The sequence below is a fragment of the Eptatretus burgeri genome, chromosome 6, assembly GCF_056783735.1.
Source record: "Eptatretus burgeri isolate ZD-2024b chromosome 6, Ebu_testis_v1, whole genome shotgun sequence".
Classification (NCBI taxonomy): Eukaryota; Metazoa; Chordata; class Myxini; order Myxiniformes; family Myxinidae; genus Eptatretus; species Eptatretus burgeri.
This window is the reverse complement of record NC_140966.1, coordinates 54,640,979-54,658,108: the sequence shown is the minus strand read 5'-3', so window position 1 is coordinate 54,658,108 and position 17,130 is coordinate 54,640,979. Positions and strand designations below refer to the sequence as shown.

The window sequence follows — 17,130 nt, the reverse complement described above, 5'->3', positions numbered from 1 at the left end:
ATATGATTACCAAGTGCACGGGGGAAGAGGGGCACAGTTTATCATCTTTATTCTGGTGAGGGGCTCCTTCTCAGTACCACCACTCACGCACATGAATCTCTTGTATCTGGCTTCATTTATGTCAAAGGTTTTGAACCCAAACAGCAAGCAGACAAAGTAGGTAACAGCTGGAATATCTACTTCCTCAGAAGTAAGAGAACGCAATGCCATCACATATAGCTGCATCTGAGTCCAGCTGCTGGAAGGGGTTCACTTTGCCCTTTCTGAAGAAACACGACAGTCCATGATGATGCTGATCCCTTCCGACCTTCCAGAAAGCCCAAGCAGATTGATGAAGACGTCTGTATCAGTGGACCTCACCAGAATGTTACCAGTGGAAATGCTGTTTGCATGAAAGGCAATGAGGGTATCGGCCTCTTTGTGTTGACACTGAAGTTGATTCGATTCTCTTATTTGCAGTCAATCATCCTCGTTCTTCATTTTATGCACATACCACCATATGAAATATATAATGTTTTTTTTCTTCCAAGAATTGACCGATATTGGGGCGTCTTTCATTCCGCCATGACAAACCGGGCAAACTCTTCCTTGAATGATCCATTTTTGAATAACTCTGTTCCACTCTGGTGCTGGGCCTGGTCAGTTCCAGTAATGATGAATAATTGAGGAGTAGTTGAATGGTGTAGATTTCGCTCATCATCTTTGATAGATGGTGACTGGTACTTGTCAAGTAGGAAGTGGATTTGCTCTCCACGACAAAAATAAACCTTCGCCAAAAGATCCCTCGCCATAGTTGCGTATGTGGACTTGCTGTTGCAGCACATTTTCATGGAAGTTGATGCCACCATCAATCACTATGGCTGTGATTATATGAAGACTGGTGACCACGAGAACAACTTCCTGTCAGCTTTCAAGTGTTTTTTTGTGAGAGCTGCCTTGTCTGTCTTAAGAGGAGCCCTATCGCCATGGGTGAGCGAAAGGGGCACCTCAATGACAGGGTAATGAAGAATGTGGTGCAGGTTAAGTGGATCACTTGCCTTGGCCGCAACAGCTAACATTCGTCCAAAGAGATCCCCGTCTCCCTCTGCCACATTCGTTTTTTGTACTGTAGTTTTAGATTCTCTGCAGCAAAGTAAAATTGTTGCCATTGTAACCATTGACCATGAAAGCATGGGTGTAGACAACATATTTATCATATTATCATGCATAGTTTTGGAGATATTGACGAAAATAGGTTTTTCCATAATGGTGTCACAAATTAGTTGATTTGGGATAGCGGAGGGGAAGCCACACCCCAGACCCGGCAGCAATGCATTTTTGTGATGTCGGGGGGGATGATCCCGTCAGTCCATTAGGTCAAACGTTTCGGAGCTTTTTACATAAATAAAAGTTCTCGGCTACTTGTCTAATTTCTTAAATGGTAGTTGGCAATGTGATACATTGCAATGACATATGCAAGCCTTTTAGTTATAGCATGTGAAATGGCATCAATTAGAATGGCACTCAGTACAGAGCATACCTCCACCAGGCTGAACAATTTACGTTTTGTATCCCACTTGCAGGCTGGATCTGGATCTGGACCTGAACCAAAATCGAATCGGCTTGTTCTAATCACCTAATTAACTCATCCACATAGTTTTGTCATAACTCATCCACAACTCTTTCAAATATCATGCTATATATCGTTTTCGGCCTCATCTTTCAATGATGAAGAATCACTTGGTAAATTAAAATTTTCTTGTATCTTGATCCAGATTCGGATCTTCACCAAAATCGAATCAATTTGTCCTTGTCACACACCCAACCTATCCACCAAGTTTTGTCTGAATCCGATTACAACTTTTTGAGATATCATGCTATACTGTATATCGTTTTTGGTCCTATCTCTCAATGGTGAAGAATCACTTGAGAAATTCTGGTATCCAGATCGTCACCAAAATCTAATCATTTCGTCCTTGTCACACACCCAACCTCAACAAAACTTCATCTGGATCCGTCCACAAAGTTTTGAGATATCCTGTTGGTGGACAAACAGATAGCAGGGGTGAAAATATGATCTCCATCCACCTTTGGTGGCAGAGATAACCAGAACGGCACTCGGTAGAGCGCACACCTCTGCCGGTGAAAACATAACCGCCGTCCACCTTCCGTAGCGGAGGTAATTGTTGTGATGCTCATGGTAGGTCTTCGGGTTTGTGATTGCATGGATAGTTTATTTATCACACAAGACAATGCTTAAAGTTTTACCACCTTTTGGGAGGAACTCAGGGTGCACATGCAAATTATGCATCCATTATTTTCTAAGTTAAAGTTTATTTTGAAAATTATTGGTGACAATAATCACGTGAAATGGTAAATTTTGTCTTGGTTGTAAAACGTTCGATGCCTTCGGATCCTTTCTTGCAGACTTTCCTTCGGGAGTTACTGCATTTGGTGTTGCCTGAGTTCTACAATCACCTGGAGTCTCTGGGTGAGGATGGTCTGCAACTCCTTTTTTGTCATCGCTGGCTGCTCCTCTGCTTCAAACGCGAGTTCCAGGAATCTGAGGCTCTGAGGATGTGGGAAGCCTGCTGGGCACACCACCAGGTGTGTAGCGAGACAAGAGTATTACACAACAATAAGAGCTGACCTGATGGCTTCGGGTACTGATAATGGGATGTTAGAGATCACATTCTGAGTGTCAAAGTCAAAAACGGATTTTTGGAAATATATGTAAATTAACATTCTGTGGAGATGCCAAATCACACCACGAGTTGTTGAACCATATAAACGTTAAAAAAAAAATCCTTTGTATTTCAAATTGCTTCCACTGCCTTGTTTAGATGTAGGTTCAATAGCATTATTTATCATGGCTTTTTCTGCCTCTCCTCTGCCTAACATCATTTTTCTTTGAAAATTATTAGCACAAAGGTTAATTTTTTTTATTATTTATCTATTTATTTGCACAAATATGTTCTGATCACTTAAATGCACATCATTTCTCCTGCAGAAATTCATCTGCAATCTTAGGGTTCTTCTTAGGCACAACATGTCTCGATTTCTCTTTCCCACCCGTACCAAGGTATCCCTTGGAAACATGAATGCCTTTCGTGAGCAACTGCTGCGTCAGTTTGCTTTAAGAGCCAGTGTCTCAATGGACTGTGTGTGTGTGTGTGTGTGTGTGTGTGTGTGTGTGTGTGTGTGTGTGTGTGTGTGTGTGTGTGTGTGTGTGTGTGTGTGTGTGTGTGTGTGTGTGTGTGTGTTCTCTCAACAGACGGACTACTTCCATCTGTTCATTTGCTTGGCAATCGTGGCACTTTATGGAGGTGAACCTGTGGACAAGAAACTCTCTGCCGATGCCACACTGCTCTACTTCACAAATCTGGCAATGCACATGAATGGCGAGCATGTCCTCGTGAAGGTGGGGCAATGCACCTTGCACACAAGTTAATTTAAACCCTGCAAACAACACTCTTTTTTATTATTTGTGAACCAAAATGTGCTTGAGCATACTTTCATGACGTTTTAGCATGTGACAATCAAAGGGACTGCATGTTTGCCCTTGTGTCACTTTGTCAAAACAGCATACAGGTTATCCTGGAAATTCTTCATTTTAACCCAATTTTGTCTTGCTAATGAAACGATAAAATATTGATCGTGTAGTCTTCCTTTTTGGGTTTGTTGCCTTTATGTTTCTCTTAAGGATTGTCTTTGGTAATTCCTGGAGAGATTCATATACTTTTGTATTGGTACTTTGTTTTCATGCCAACATTTATCTAAGAATGTTTGACATTGAAACTGGGCGTTATGTGCTCATTTCCACATCACCATCGTGTGCTGCCATTTTGCATGATCCTTCATAACGCTGGCCCACGATGATCTGTGTGCGCTTACCCCCTCCTTTCCTTTCTCCCCCTGCATATACGACAGCTGTTTCCCATCACTTTGGAACGGCTGCACCAATCGTGATGACACTTTCAGACATTATTAATTCTAATCCTCTTTCGTATGCAGCACAAGGCTGCAAGTGGCATAATTGGCTGAGGGCGAGTCTGTGCTGCTAATGCAATGCCTTCTGTAGATTAAAGCAGGAATTTTGGAATTTGTTCATTGTGCTGGCAATAGCTTGCCTACTTTTCGCGAAGGACACCGTGGAATCTTAACACCCACCAACTAATGCCGGCAGATGGGACGCCCAGTTCAACGTCTATCCGAAGGACACGATGAATTACCCTACCTGTGAAACACCAGGAAGACAGTTAAAAGCAAGGCCAAGATTCAAACCCAGGCTAGACAGCTTAGAGGCGATTGTGCTTACCTCTAGGCCATCCTGCCAGCCCATTAATTATAATGAATGCTAATAGACAATGGTCCCACAGGATAGCTCAGAGGTAGCGCACTTACCTTTGGTGGATGTATGGCAGCTTAGCTGCCAGGGTAGCTATCATTTCTTGAAGCGTGACTGTGTCGCTGATGCAGTGCCCCTCTACCAGTACACACACTGGAACTGGTACTCATTTTGCCAATCTCGGAAGGATGACAGGCTGATTCAACCCCCTGGTGTATTAATTCAGCGGCCGACGGGGCTTGAACTCAGGACCCTAGGATCCCAAGCCGCCACCATAACCACTGAGCCAACACCAGGCTGCACTTACCTTTGAGCTGTCACATCCAGGTTTGATTCCCAGCCCAACTATATACTCCCAGATTGGTGCTTCGCAGGCGGGACGGCAGGACGCTGCATCAAAAAGTGCACCTTCCTTTAGATTGACGTTAAACTGGTGTCCCATGTGCTGGCATGAGTTAGTGGATTTTAAAGATACCACGCTGTCCTTCGCGAAGATTATGCGAGTTATCACCAGCACCATGGCCAAATTCTAAATTTCTGCCTCAACTATGGGTAATAGGCGATCCGGTCTTCTTGGATGTTCCCTGACACCAATTTCCACTGCCTGCTATTTCAGTGTGGTTGCTGTGTGGGCTGCAGCACCTACACTGTAATCAAATTAACGTAGCCAAGTGTTTGGATGTCATTTGTGAACGGTCATCTTCTGTTACAAAAGATGACCGCAACATAATATACAAAGGGTCTTCAATTTTTATTTATAAACCGGATTTATAAAAGGCAGAGTAATGGATTATTTTCGTTAATTTGTTGATATATTGTTGCAAACCAAGACCACAACATTTACAATTGTTTTTGACTTTAATGTGTGGATGCCAAAATAAAGATGGCACCAAGTGAGACAATAAAAAGGGTGGAATCGTAAGCACACTCATCAGGAAAATTAAGTTTAACAAAAACATCAAACCTGTTGAAATTTACAGATTATTAGTTTCATCATATGATGATAATGGCCCATCATCAGGAACATCCATCCATCTTTGAATAGTACAAATCAATTAAAGATGGACATTAGGGTAAATATGAACCTTAGTTATTAAATAAATGTTATCCAGATTTGTCCAGGTGAACAAAGTATAACCTGGTCACTGCCAGTCCCAATCCGGTAGAACTGCAGCTTTGTGTTACGTCTTATATTATGCAAACATTACGACATGTTTTTGGGCAGATTCGCCCAGCTGAGCATTATCCGCAAACACGCATTTCTTGCTAGTTTGATGTCATCGGAAGGAATCCTTTCATCGTTTGGTGTTATCGTTTTCGCTCTCAATGGAATCCTTTCATCTCCTCTCCCTGTCAAGCCGAGAGTGCCCTTGTCCTCAGCCCCATCATAATCCCAATATTAATCAGCGATCTCGACGACTCTGGAAAATCCCCTTTATCAATTTGCTAAAGACTCCACCCTCTGGCGTGACATCCCTTGATATGCTTTCTGGAAGGGAGCATCCCCTATAAGTTAAATCAATGAACAAATCAAATCGAAATTTTTACAATTTTGTCAAACCACTGCTGATGTTGAGATTTTTGCTTGAGACCTTCAAGGCGTTATTGAGAAATAATCAGTGTTCAACCATGGATGTTTAATCAGAAGATTGTTCAGTTAAAGTTCTCCTCATTGTCATAGCTATTCTCTTCCTCAACCTCCACATTGTTGTTTTCTGGGAAGTCTTCATCAGAAGTGGCAGTGGTTAGATTATAACAATCCGTGCATGTTCCAGGAAGTTCTAGCATGCTATTTTAAGCAGGTGCCATATCTGCCCAGTCAACATCTAGGGTATCGTTTGTCACCTTTCAACCATTTCCAACTGGAGATGGAATGTCAGGGTGTGGTTCCAAACTATGCTTATAGATTGCTGTATCGAAATTTGCACGTCAGGTGTGCTTACTTAAGGCATCCTAATTGGATGTCATGACATTGTCTGCTGTCGTGGCTACGGGAAACGTGGCTTATCACAAATAATTGACACGGGTGAACTCACGTTGTGCATACAGTTCACACACATTTTTTTTTTTCCTAGCGCAGGTGCAGTCGAGGTAAACGAGATGAGTTATCCAATCAATGTAGGGCATGCCACGATGATGAATGAGAAACATTATTTCGATAGTCAACGTAAATCTGCCTCGATCAGTAATGTTTCATTTGCACCATAACTTTCTTTCAAAATGCCGAAAAAGATGTCATGGTCTGTGACACGGGATCAGTCGGAATTTAAAGTCTCGTATCTTAAACTAAATGTAAGTGTTGTTTATGTTCTGCCGAAGTAAAGACGACAAGAATGACAGCTTCGGCCAAATGCCCCATGGTCTATAACCACTCATCGTTACCCGCATCCCTCGTTTGTCTGTCTCCATCTGTTTTGTCCCTTGGCCCTGCTGTTGGTGTTTCCACTCTTTCTGCTGTTCCTTTGGTTCTGTTCTGGCTCTTCCATGAACATTGACTTTGTTTACAAAAACAAGGAGCTGATACTCGAGGTGCACCACCTTTTGGGTGGTATGAGGAATAGATCTGTGTTATTGTAAAGTTAAATCTTGAACGTTTTTTTAAAATATCATGCACACAAGCCAAGTTACTGAGATGTCTGCCATGGCAACATAATTCAGCCACTCAGCACTGTGATCTGATAAAGTTGAGATAATGTCATGAGGAATATATATCTACAATATGAAAACGAAATGGTCAAGTTTTGTTTTTTTGAAATATCACATACATAAAAGTACGTGGACAGATGAACGGTCAAGTCTGTTGATCAATAGGTCAGACGGAGCTCAATTTAATGTTCCCAGTCTCTGACCTTGTCAGAGGGATGGGGGACAATAACAAAAAATTAGCATAGAGCAGATGCCTCAACCCCAGTGTTGTGGGACCAGGAAACATGTGCCACAACCGCATTAATTCTTGCCAACAAGATGCCTGCTAACTGCTTTGGTGCACAGAATTTTGGTTCGGTTTGCAAACACAATTGTGGCATTAACCTGTTGGTTAGATTTGTGGGCAGCCACAGCCTGCTGATTCGGTTTGCATTTCAAAAAACTCCACTTATCAGGGTGTTGCAAATTGCCACCAGATGGTCCGAATATGTGTGGCAAGATTTTATTTTATTTTAAAATCGATGACGATGCAACTTAGACTTAATGCAATGAATGATTCAGGGTTTGAGCGGACAGTCTTTTGCTTGTAACTTTGGAACTACGGTAAGTTAATCACAAAATTTCGACATTATGCACCTCATTACCGATTTGGCAGATAATATGCTTGAATAGTGCAATAATAATATGCAAACCAAACTTGTTGGCGTAATGGTTCGAGAGTCTGTCCTGAGTCTGCGAGGTCAGTGGTTCAAACCCACGTGTCTGTCTGGTTGCAGAGTCATAGCTAAGACTTTTAAAATGGTACATGCTGCTTCCATGCTTGATGTTTGGCATCTAAAATTATAGAGCATGGACAAACAACACTGGGAAGGCAGTGACAAACCACCCAGTGGCAAACCCTTATCAAGAAACTGCTTCAGCAGCACTAATGCCATGTAAAGAGTATGGTGTGATACAGAAATTCTTATAGTTTTGTGCACATCATCAATACACTTCAATGTGAGCTCCATTTGTCAGGTGCAGGACATCAAGGCAGTCCACAAGTTCTTGTCATGTTCGGCTCAGCATGTTTGCGTCCACCAGTGTGCATGCAGCTGTAATCCGAGAACGAAGATCCTGCCGGTTTGCCACATCGGTGTTGTAGACATCTATGACAAACCACCACAGAAAAAAAAATCAAGGGGGAGGGTTATGTCTGGTGGTCGTGGGGGCCAGGCCGTTGGTCCGTCTTGGTAAATCCACAAGCTGGAAAGTTTTCATTCAGGATGGCGGGAGTGCCATCCCGTTGAAAAATGATATCGGGTTGCAGGTCTTCAGTTTGTAGGAATCCTTCCAACATGTTCATGTAAATTGTTGAGGTCACTGTGTCCTCCGCAAAGAAAAACGGACCCACAAAGAGGTCATAGAGAAGACCAAACCACACAATGACCTTTGGACTATCGTGTATGTGTTCAATGACCACGTGGGTGTTTTCAGAGCCCCAGATCCTTACGTTGTGCCACTTTACCTTCCCTGATACATGAAAGCAGGCTTCTTCTGTGAACATGTCCTATTTCAGGTGATCATCATCCTCTATGCAACTGAGCATTTCCAAGGCAAATGCCTTGAGAGTTTTGGGTCCGTCATTTGGTTTGAGTTCCTGCAGAATCTGCATCTTATAGGCATAAAGCTTCAGAGTTTTATGAAAAATCTGTGTCGTGTTCTTTGGTAGTACCAGTTCTCTGGATGCACGTCAAATTGATTTTCTGGGACTTTGTTGAAATTATTTACACACTCGTTCAACACCTGCTGTGCTTATGCATGCATGGTCGATCAATATTTTAGTTTCTGACAACTTCCAGTCTCCTTAAACCTCTCGTACCACTCTCTGATACTAGCCCGCGATGGTGTATTCCTTCCATACCTTGTGCAGAAATTACGCTCAACTTGTATGTCGGATCTCGGCTCTGAACCATTCGACACACTGAGCTTTCTCCTGTGGTTGCCATTTTTTTTACATTAAACCACCAGACCTGAAAATAAAGAAAGCTTTATGAGTTTCTGTATGATATAAAACAGAGTATTGTTGTATCATTTATGGTACTAAATATATTCACAACCAAAGTTGTCCAGGTCATTTTGGAACACCCTGTATGACTCCAGCAGAAACACAGCACAGACATAAGACATGGCACGACATGGCACTGCACAGCATGACCACCACCCAGGCACACTCGGACACCACGGACAAAATTGGTGACAAATTCTTCCTCCTACCGTTGCAGACTGATCATGTTTCTTGTATGTTATTGGATCGTCTCATTTCATACTTCCTCGGGACGCCAATTGTCTGTGGTTATGTCGTGTCCGTGCTGTGGTGCTGTGTTCGTGCTGTTTTTCCATGTCGATGTCCTGCCCCAGTGGAGGGGGGTAGTGGTGCTATAGGGGAAGGGGGATGAGGTGGTTGAAGGTATTGTGGAGGGGGGGGTGCGGTGGTGGTGGGTATTGTCGGGTAATTATTGCAGTGTGATGGTGGGGGGAGGAGGGGTGTGGAGTGGTGGTGGTTGATTGTGGAAGTGGGGGGGTGTGGGATGGTGGCAGGTATTGTGGGGGATAGTGGAGGAGGGATGGGTGTGGGGTGGTGGTACATATTATTAGGGTGATGGTTGATGGGGGAGAGGGTGGTGGAGGGGGATGGGTGGAATGGTGGTGGGTATTTTGGGGGTGATGGGTGGAGGGAGTGTGTGGAGTCGTGGTGGGTATTGTTCAGGTGACGGTTGATGTGGAATGGTGGGGATATTGTGGAGGGGAAAGGAGGGCGGATGGGGGAAGACCATGAAAGTTTCAGCATCCTAAATCAAAGCCTCTCGGAGTAGTAGATGATACATACATGCTGTACGTACATTCTCTCCACTATAATTAGAGGGTGGTTCATTTGATTTGCAGAAATTTGTGTTGATAATAGATAATTATTTTCAGGTGCTCTTATGGCAACAGGTGTGTGATTTGCCACTCAAATTGCCCATGTACATGTGTTTGTAGCTGGGTAGAGATGGTGTTACAGTTTCGAGCGACGGCTACTTCTTCTGCTTAATCATGGGAATGGCATCCTCTCTCAATCGTGGTGGATAACCACAAGATCTCGCTATCTCTGTCGTTGCATAACAGTGCTCTATTACATGTTCCGAGCACAAAAGCAAACATTTCGGAGGCCCGATCCATACTTCGAGTATTTCAAACAAATCTCGTCCAACTTCTGGCAAACTTTGGGTCTTTTGGCTATTGGTTTCGCATGAAAACATCTTGGTTTGCATTGCTGCAACTACCAAGGACGCATTGACTCGGCATGTTTGGGGAAAATCGAAAATTATTCGCCGTTTGAGTTCAATCATACCGCGATGTAACCCGGAGACACTATGGATATGGCAGTCGACTTCCTGATGTGGTCACGGCAAAGGGTGAAGAAGAAGAAAAGAAGAAGAAGAAGAAGAAGAAGAAGAAGAAGAAGAAGAAGAAGAAGAAGAAGAAGAAGAAGAAGAAGAAGAAGAAGAAGAAGAAGAAGAAGAAGAAGAAGAAGATTTTGACTTTTAATAACAAAATTACCGGCTTAATAAATCGGTTTTTGGAAGAAAAAAAAGCCACATTATATCTATTTTGTGATGTATCAAGGGATAGATTAGCGTCAGTGGGATGAACATTTGGGTTCCCCTTTAAGGACATCATAAAGGACACAAACGGGCACGAATAACTAATGTAACGTGTTAAATAAGGTGGTGCAAAAGACACTGCATTAACTGCGGTAAACTTCTGAATTTTTTTTTTCTACAACCTCTGAAATCTTTATTTTATTTCAATTGAATTATATTCACTGTAGAACATAAAAACACAAATCACCTTCTCGGCACTTTCAAAACCCTGATGTTTAACAGTATTTGGACAAAATATTACAGTACTTTACATCGTCACAACCAATCAAATTTGCCGCTCGCAGACCCTGTCCATGTCTTTGTTTCGCAAGACTGCACGGAGTAAAGTGTTCCATGAACTCTCTAGTTATTTCCCTGCATTAAGGCTTTCGTTATACCAGGTGCATACATTTATTTATTTGCTTGCATTCGTGCCCGTCTGACATTTGTCCTGGGATTGTCCCTTTTCGGTCTTGTGCTTTCTTGAAATGCAATTTATTCTGCAAGAACACATTTAATGAGGTGAACGGCCTTTGCCATCCTCTCACATGAGAAACCATTTCAACAAATCCCCAGGGTAGGTTAAAATTGTTAACATTTGCTTTAAAGACCGGTGGAATTATTTATAATTCGAAATAAATTAATTATAACCCAATCGACGACGGGTCTGCACAAGAAGACCCGTCGACAGGACAGTATTACATTATTATGGACTCAGGGTTCGAGGTTCACCACGAGGGGAAGTGCTCGGGTTCCTCCCGAATGTCTGGTCTGAAGATGGGTGGTGGAGTGGTGATGCAGTGCGATGCGATGTGCACCCACGTCTGAAGCATCTAGAACCATGAGGCAAAATCCTCTCCAGCATCCCAGATATGCCAACGGCATGCCACTCCGTTTCCGCTCCACATGAATCAAGCCATTTTCTGGCCTTTCTTCTCGCTCTCCTCGGCACTCTGAGCTCCTTCCTTCTCTCCTTATCAAGGGTCATTCTCAGAAAATGTGTTGAGTAGTAATGACAGACACTTTTAGAAATTTTGACTCATCAGATTATCCCCATATGCAGGGGTCTTACTTACTCTGTAAGTGGTCTCTCAGAACGTCCGTTCCAGACGAGACACTCGCAAACTACTTTTTTTTTTTTTCCTTCTGGATGTTCCTAAGCCTCTTCTTCCTCTTCACCAGTATGTTCTCCTCAGATCTTTCTTTTTTTTAATCTTAAAAGTTATAAACTTACAATATAACTTATAAATTATATTGTTATAATTTACAAACTTAATTTGGTAAACTTAAATTTTAAAATCACTGTAAATCAATTTTCATGGAAGAATCTTACCAACATGAGCTGAGATATCCCCCTGTTCTTCCTCTTCGTTCCTGTGCTCTCCTTATATCAATATCACGGAAGAATCTTATCCACACGAGATGAGAAAACCTTCCATCAAAAGCCTCTGTTGTGGTTGTACGCTTTTGAACTTTCTGAGCATCTTGAAGTAGGTTTTTGTTTTTGTTTTTGTTTTTTTACCGCGCATGAGTACCTGCATACCAGTTATGTGAACCACTGCCCATATGGCTTGGCACACTGAATAACAAAAAATTCTAATAAAAATTTTAAAAAGCCCGACAATTGCATTTTTGACTTCACAAAAATAAACTCCAATAGAATAACAAACATGTTAACAAACATGTTAACAAACATAAAATTACAAGTGATGGTTCTTCCTGTTTTGGCGATCTTGAACGCAGGCATTCCCGTCGATCTATTCTACTAAATATTAAATCCGCAGATGAATGATTTGAAACAGTAACAATCGTGCTTTTGAAACAGTAAGCATTGTCGGTTGATGGAATACGGGGATCAATTTCAAGAGTTCATCAAATTAATTACTTCTTTAACTTGATCCTCATCAAGCTTGAAGGGTCGAGGTGGGGGGGGGGTTGTGAAGAACACTTGTTTTAGGAAGTATTTGCGGTCTTCAGCATCCAGAGATACCATCTCACGATATGGCCAATCATATATGTATTCTGAGCGATCTCCGACGTGCTCCAGGTACTTGAGCTTGAGTGGAACCTTTGACATCGGTCTACCAATATAGAACAGCCTGTTCTTTCCTCAAGTGAAGACAACTGCATAGTAATTGTGCGGCACGATCTGAAGGCTTTCGGATTCATCAACTGCATCATCAGGCTGACGCAGTTGCCTCTCAGAACTGGTGAGAGATTGCTGGACGTGCCATTTCATGCAATCATCTCTGGATTAATCAAACGGTAAGAGTGAGAGAGCAAGGATCGTTTTAACATCGAAGGCTTCATTTAGTCGTTGCCTTAACAACAATACCTTTTGTCACTCAGATAAAGTTCATCTCTCTCGAATGTTGTCAGAGTATGCTCCTGTTCATCTGAGTCGCTGTCCACTAGATCATCTTTCTCATCACCCATTTCACCAATGTTGACTACTTCTGGATGATGACACTTGCATATTTCACATGCTCCGGAACAGAAGCATGAGAGGATCCGATGATTCAGCGTCCCTTCTTTTTGAGAGATTAACTGATGAATGCTCATCGTTCATAAAATATGATGCTGCAATGGGTAAAATACGTCGTCACATTATACCACTGCTTTATCTGAATTTCATCTCATTTTAATTACTTATTCTGTCAATTTGTCAGATTATTTCACTCAAATGCATCTTTACTGTTCTCGCAATACTGTCGTTACCATTACTGGATTAGTAACGGTAGAAACAATGATGGTAACAGTAAAGACACATGCATAGTTTATGTTCAATGATAGGAAACAGAATGCTGTTGACAATAGAACTGTCAATTTCCTTGAGAGGAGTCACCTGGAACCTACTGGAGCACACCTACAAAAAAGGGCCAGCAGATGGGATTGGTGCTGTAGTAAAAAAAAAAAATGCTGACCATCTGGTTGCGCAAGGTCGGGATATCCCCGATGTGGTCACCTTCCAAGATGAGGGGGAGGAAAATGTCAACATAAAGATGTTCATGATCAATCGTGATTGAATAGATGACTATCAAGCAAGACTCAACGTGAACAAAGTACTCCATCACTCTTGTTCCTGAACACACCAAATAATTCTATAATCGGACCTGGTAAATGTCCTGTATACCTACATCTACCTTGGAAAGGCAAAGTGTCTCAGCGGTTTGAAAACCAGATCAAACAGACAGGATCCCATTCTTATGATGCTGTTCAACCACGAGTGATTTTCACCACCCGATGGTTGCTTCCGTTAGTCTAAAAGATGTTCTGCCCGCCTCTCATATAAGTAAGATTATTTACGAATTCCAGTGCCAGTGTGATGCTAGATACGTGGGCCACACATCTTTGAGATTGAAGGATCGTATTGAACAACACGTCCCTTTGGGGATCAGACGGGGTCAGTCATCCGAACAGAGATAACCAACTCGAGATTGTAAGAATTATACATAGTATAACAACTATACCCTGTGCCTCTGCAATTGGTTACCATTTACTGAATAATCCTCAGTGTGCAGAGCAACATCGTATTGGCTGGTTTAAAATTCTGAGTAGAGGACGCAGTTTAGCTCACCTTCGTGCAATGGAGACCACATTCATCAGATCAACCAATCCTACTCTTTGCAGACACAAATAATTTGTCCAAACTTTATATCTATTGTTACAGCTGTGGAAATTCGCAGAACACCATAAAGCTTCCTTAGATCAGTTATCCTGGTAAGTGAGTGTTCAGATAGGTTTCCCCACCGTTGTTTAGAGGGAATTCTTCGTGTTCATCGGGCTGTGACCCTTTGAGGTAGGTTTTTCTTTTTCTATTGTTATTTTGAACCGACAGATCACACTACGACCCTTTTCGTCGCGTCGAAAAGGGGTCCGAGCACGCGGAGTGAAGAACAACAAGGAAACCTGCGCTAGTGCGCGGGTTTTCGCGCCCTTTCTTCTCTGCGGCTGGCATGAGAAGGGGCGAGGAAGATCGCTCCCAATTGGTGGATGCGCGGTGTGACACGGTAGGAGTCGAGGAACACCCCTTTGGGAGAAGCTACTGGAAGGAAGGTGGAGCCGAAAACGGGGTGGGGCGAAGGGCGGAGCCCCGTGTTATTTAAGGCAGACGGCACGCGAGGCTCGAGCGGTCTCCCTGTGGTCCAGGCTGTTGCTGCTTTCTCTGCTCGTGGTTCACTCACCTCCCCGCTCTTTGTGGTTCATGACTCGCTTGTCTTTGGTGGTCCGGTGGAGTGACCTGTGCATCGGAGACGCGGACTGAAGGCGCAGCTCTGCCAGCTGTGTGGTGCGAACCTGCGCGTCCGGGCGAAGAGCGCCGGAGAGAGATTGCCGGCCACGCGGGAGGCCCGGAATCAGGCGTGGCCACGCTAACTGCCGCGGGGACGGGATGTCACGACTCGCCGACCACCGAGGGGGGGGGGCAGGTAACCTGCATCGGTCTCGTGGGCCTATTCGGTCAGCCAAGGTTCACGGACATAAAGGCCCACTGACCCCGTCTACCTCCTTGTCTATGAGGGGGTCTTTTCCTTTGTTTTTGAGTGCATGCTGTGGCGCCGTGTCTATTAAGTAGACCTGTCTAAGTAACTGTGCCTGGACATTGATCCTTGCTCATATTCGGTTGTATTGCTTTCTATTTGCCTTGCTTTATATACGTGCATGATTCCTTGCATGTGTTGTGGGTAAATAATAAATGTACTTGCTTGTGAAATGTATCCCATTTGTTGCGTCCTCCTTTCACCCCATTGAAATGCCATCTTGCATCGCGGAATAAATAGTGGGGTTTCAAACACTCGTTAAATAGAATCGGATCCGGCGAGGTCGGCGATAATACCCGCTCGGTTATCACTGCAGAACGGAACGGACCGCTTAAGCGGTTCATGTCCCAAGCCGACCTGCGTTGAGGTACAGCTGCCCGGTCGGCTCCCCGCGCAGGTACTTAGGTATATCGAATTCGGCGAGTGACCCTATCTTGCACGGGTAGACAATTGACACGGCCGTGGAGGGGTTGAAGACCCACCCGTGACAGGGTTCCGGCGTTAGTTCCAGAAAGTCACGACTGAATTGTCCATCTGGTGGGCGACGCGGTTGCTATTAGTGGAAAGCGGCCGATCGCATGCCGGCAGGCGCGAATTCGTAACACTATTTTGACTATGATAGCTTGACTGTGACAACTGTACCACAGTCAACGTTGAGTCATCATGAAAACCACCACCCCCACTCCCCCCAACTCACCCTCAGCTAATTAGCATTATGTTTCCACGGTACTTTGGTGATTCATCTCTGCCTCCTCATTATTCATGATGCTCTATGGTTCCACCAATCAGGTAATCTCATCCTTTCTTTCTCTCAACCAATCAACGTTGAGGACATTCCATTGTAACTTTATGAATGAGAGTTTGGTGCTTCTTCTTCATCTGCTGGTCATTTTACCCTGAGGAGTGCAAGTCAAAAAGCTTTGATAATGTCTATTTTATTGAAATGCATCTTTAAAAAAAAAAAATCTGTAGTCTGAAATGGTTTCATGCATAGTATATGCTAAACATGAAATGTGGGCCACTGACATGACGAAGAAGTTCACGAAAAAAAATTTTTTCACCATTTTGTACCTTTTTCTGAGAATGACCTGCACTCTGAGCTCCTTCCTTCTCTCCTCTGCATTCTGGTCTTCTTTCTGCTTCTTGCAGGCCAAGCTTTGAAGCGACTGTCCCATGCACACTCTTAGCCTTTTTTCTCCTCACAGGAACTGGCTTTCTCCGTCCCTCTCATGCGAGCCTTTCTCACATTGGTGTGCATCTGATATGAGCGGTTCCACAATCCAACTTATGGAAAATCCCGCCGTCCCTGAGGGAGTCTTCACGCAGCCCTCACCCCGCCCCTCACTCGCAAAATACGCAGAAGACACCCTCAGCCCCTCCTTGCACGCGCAAAACGTCCTTTGTACTGCACGTACTGTTTGCTTGCGAGAAGCACTGTACTTTATTGCGTATGGGAAAAGCATTGTACTTTATTACGAATGCAACAAGCGTTGTGCCACTAATGTGTGAAATGCAAGAAGGAAGAATAAGGAAGCACAGGGAAGGAAGAACATGGTAAATGCAATTCGGTGCTGGTACGGAGGATTAATTGTTTCTGGTGGGCAATGGGTGGTTGTTGGTAAATACAGTGTGCCCAATGGCTGCCAAAAAAAATGTGGGATTTTTTTGTGGGAAAATGTGGGATTTCAAAATTTGAATGCAGTTAAAGCTATCAAACTAATTAGGGTGCTCAGATTGTATGGTATCAACATTATAAGCAGTAAACATCCTATATCCACCTATTTCAATTAAAAAATATACATAATAACTACTACATGAAGCAATATAGTGTCTTTATGGTTACATCATCTTACTTCATACATGTATAGCCTATGGTTGTATAAATATCATGAATACCTCATGATTAGGTTGGCATTGATGAAAGCCTTTATACTATTGTACATGTTTCAGTATA

At 43.2% G+C, this 17,130-nt stretch overlaps 1 protein-coding gene across 1 annotated transcript in view; it reads left to right on the top strand.

Moving 5' to 3' along the window:
* Window positions 1-17,130, top strand: part of TBC1D16 (TBC1 domain family member 16) — a 116,667-nt gene that overhangs the window by 92,171 nt on the left and 7,366 nt on the right. Inside the window, exons 9-10 of the mRNA XM_085885126.1 lie at window positions 2,407-2,586; window positions 3,254-3,400. Coding sequence (XP_085741252.1) covers window positions 2,407-2,586; window positions 3,254-3,400 — 327 coding nt within the window. The remainder of the gene's footprint in view (window positions 1-2,406; window positions 2,587-3,253; window positions 3,401-17,130) is intronic.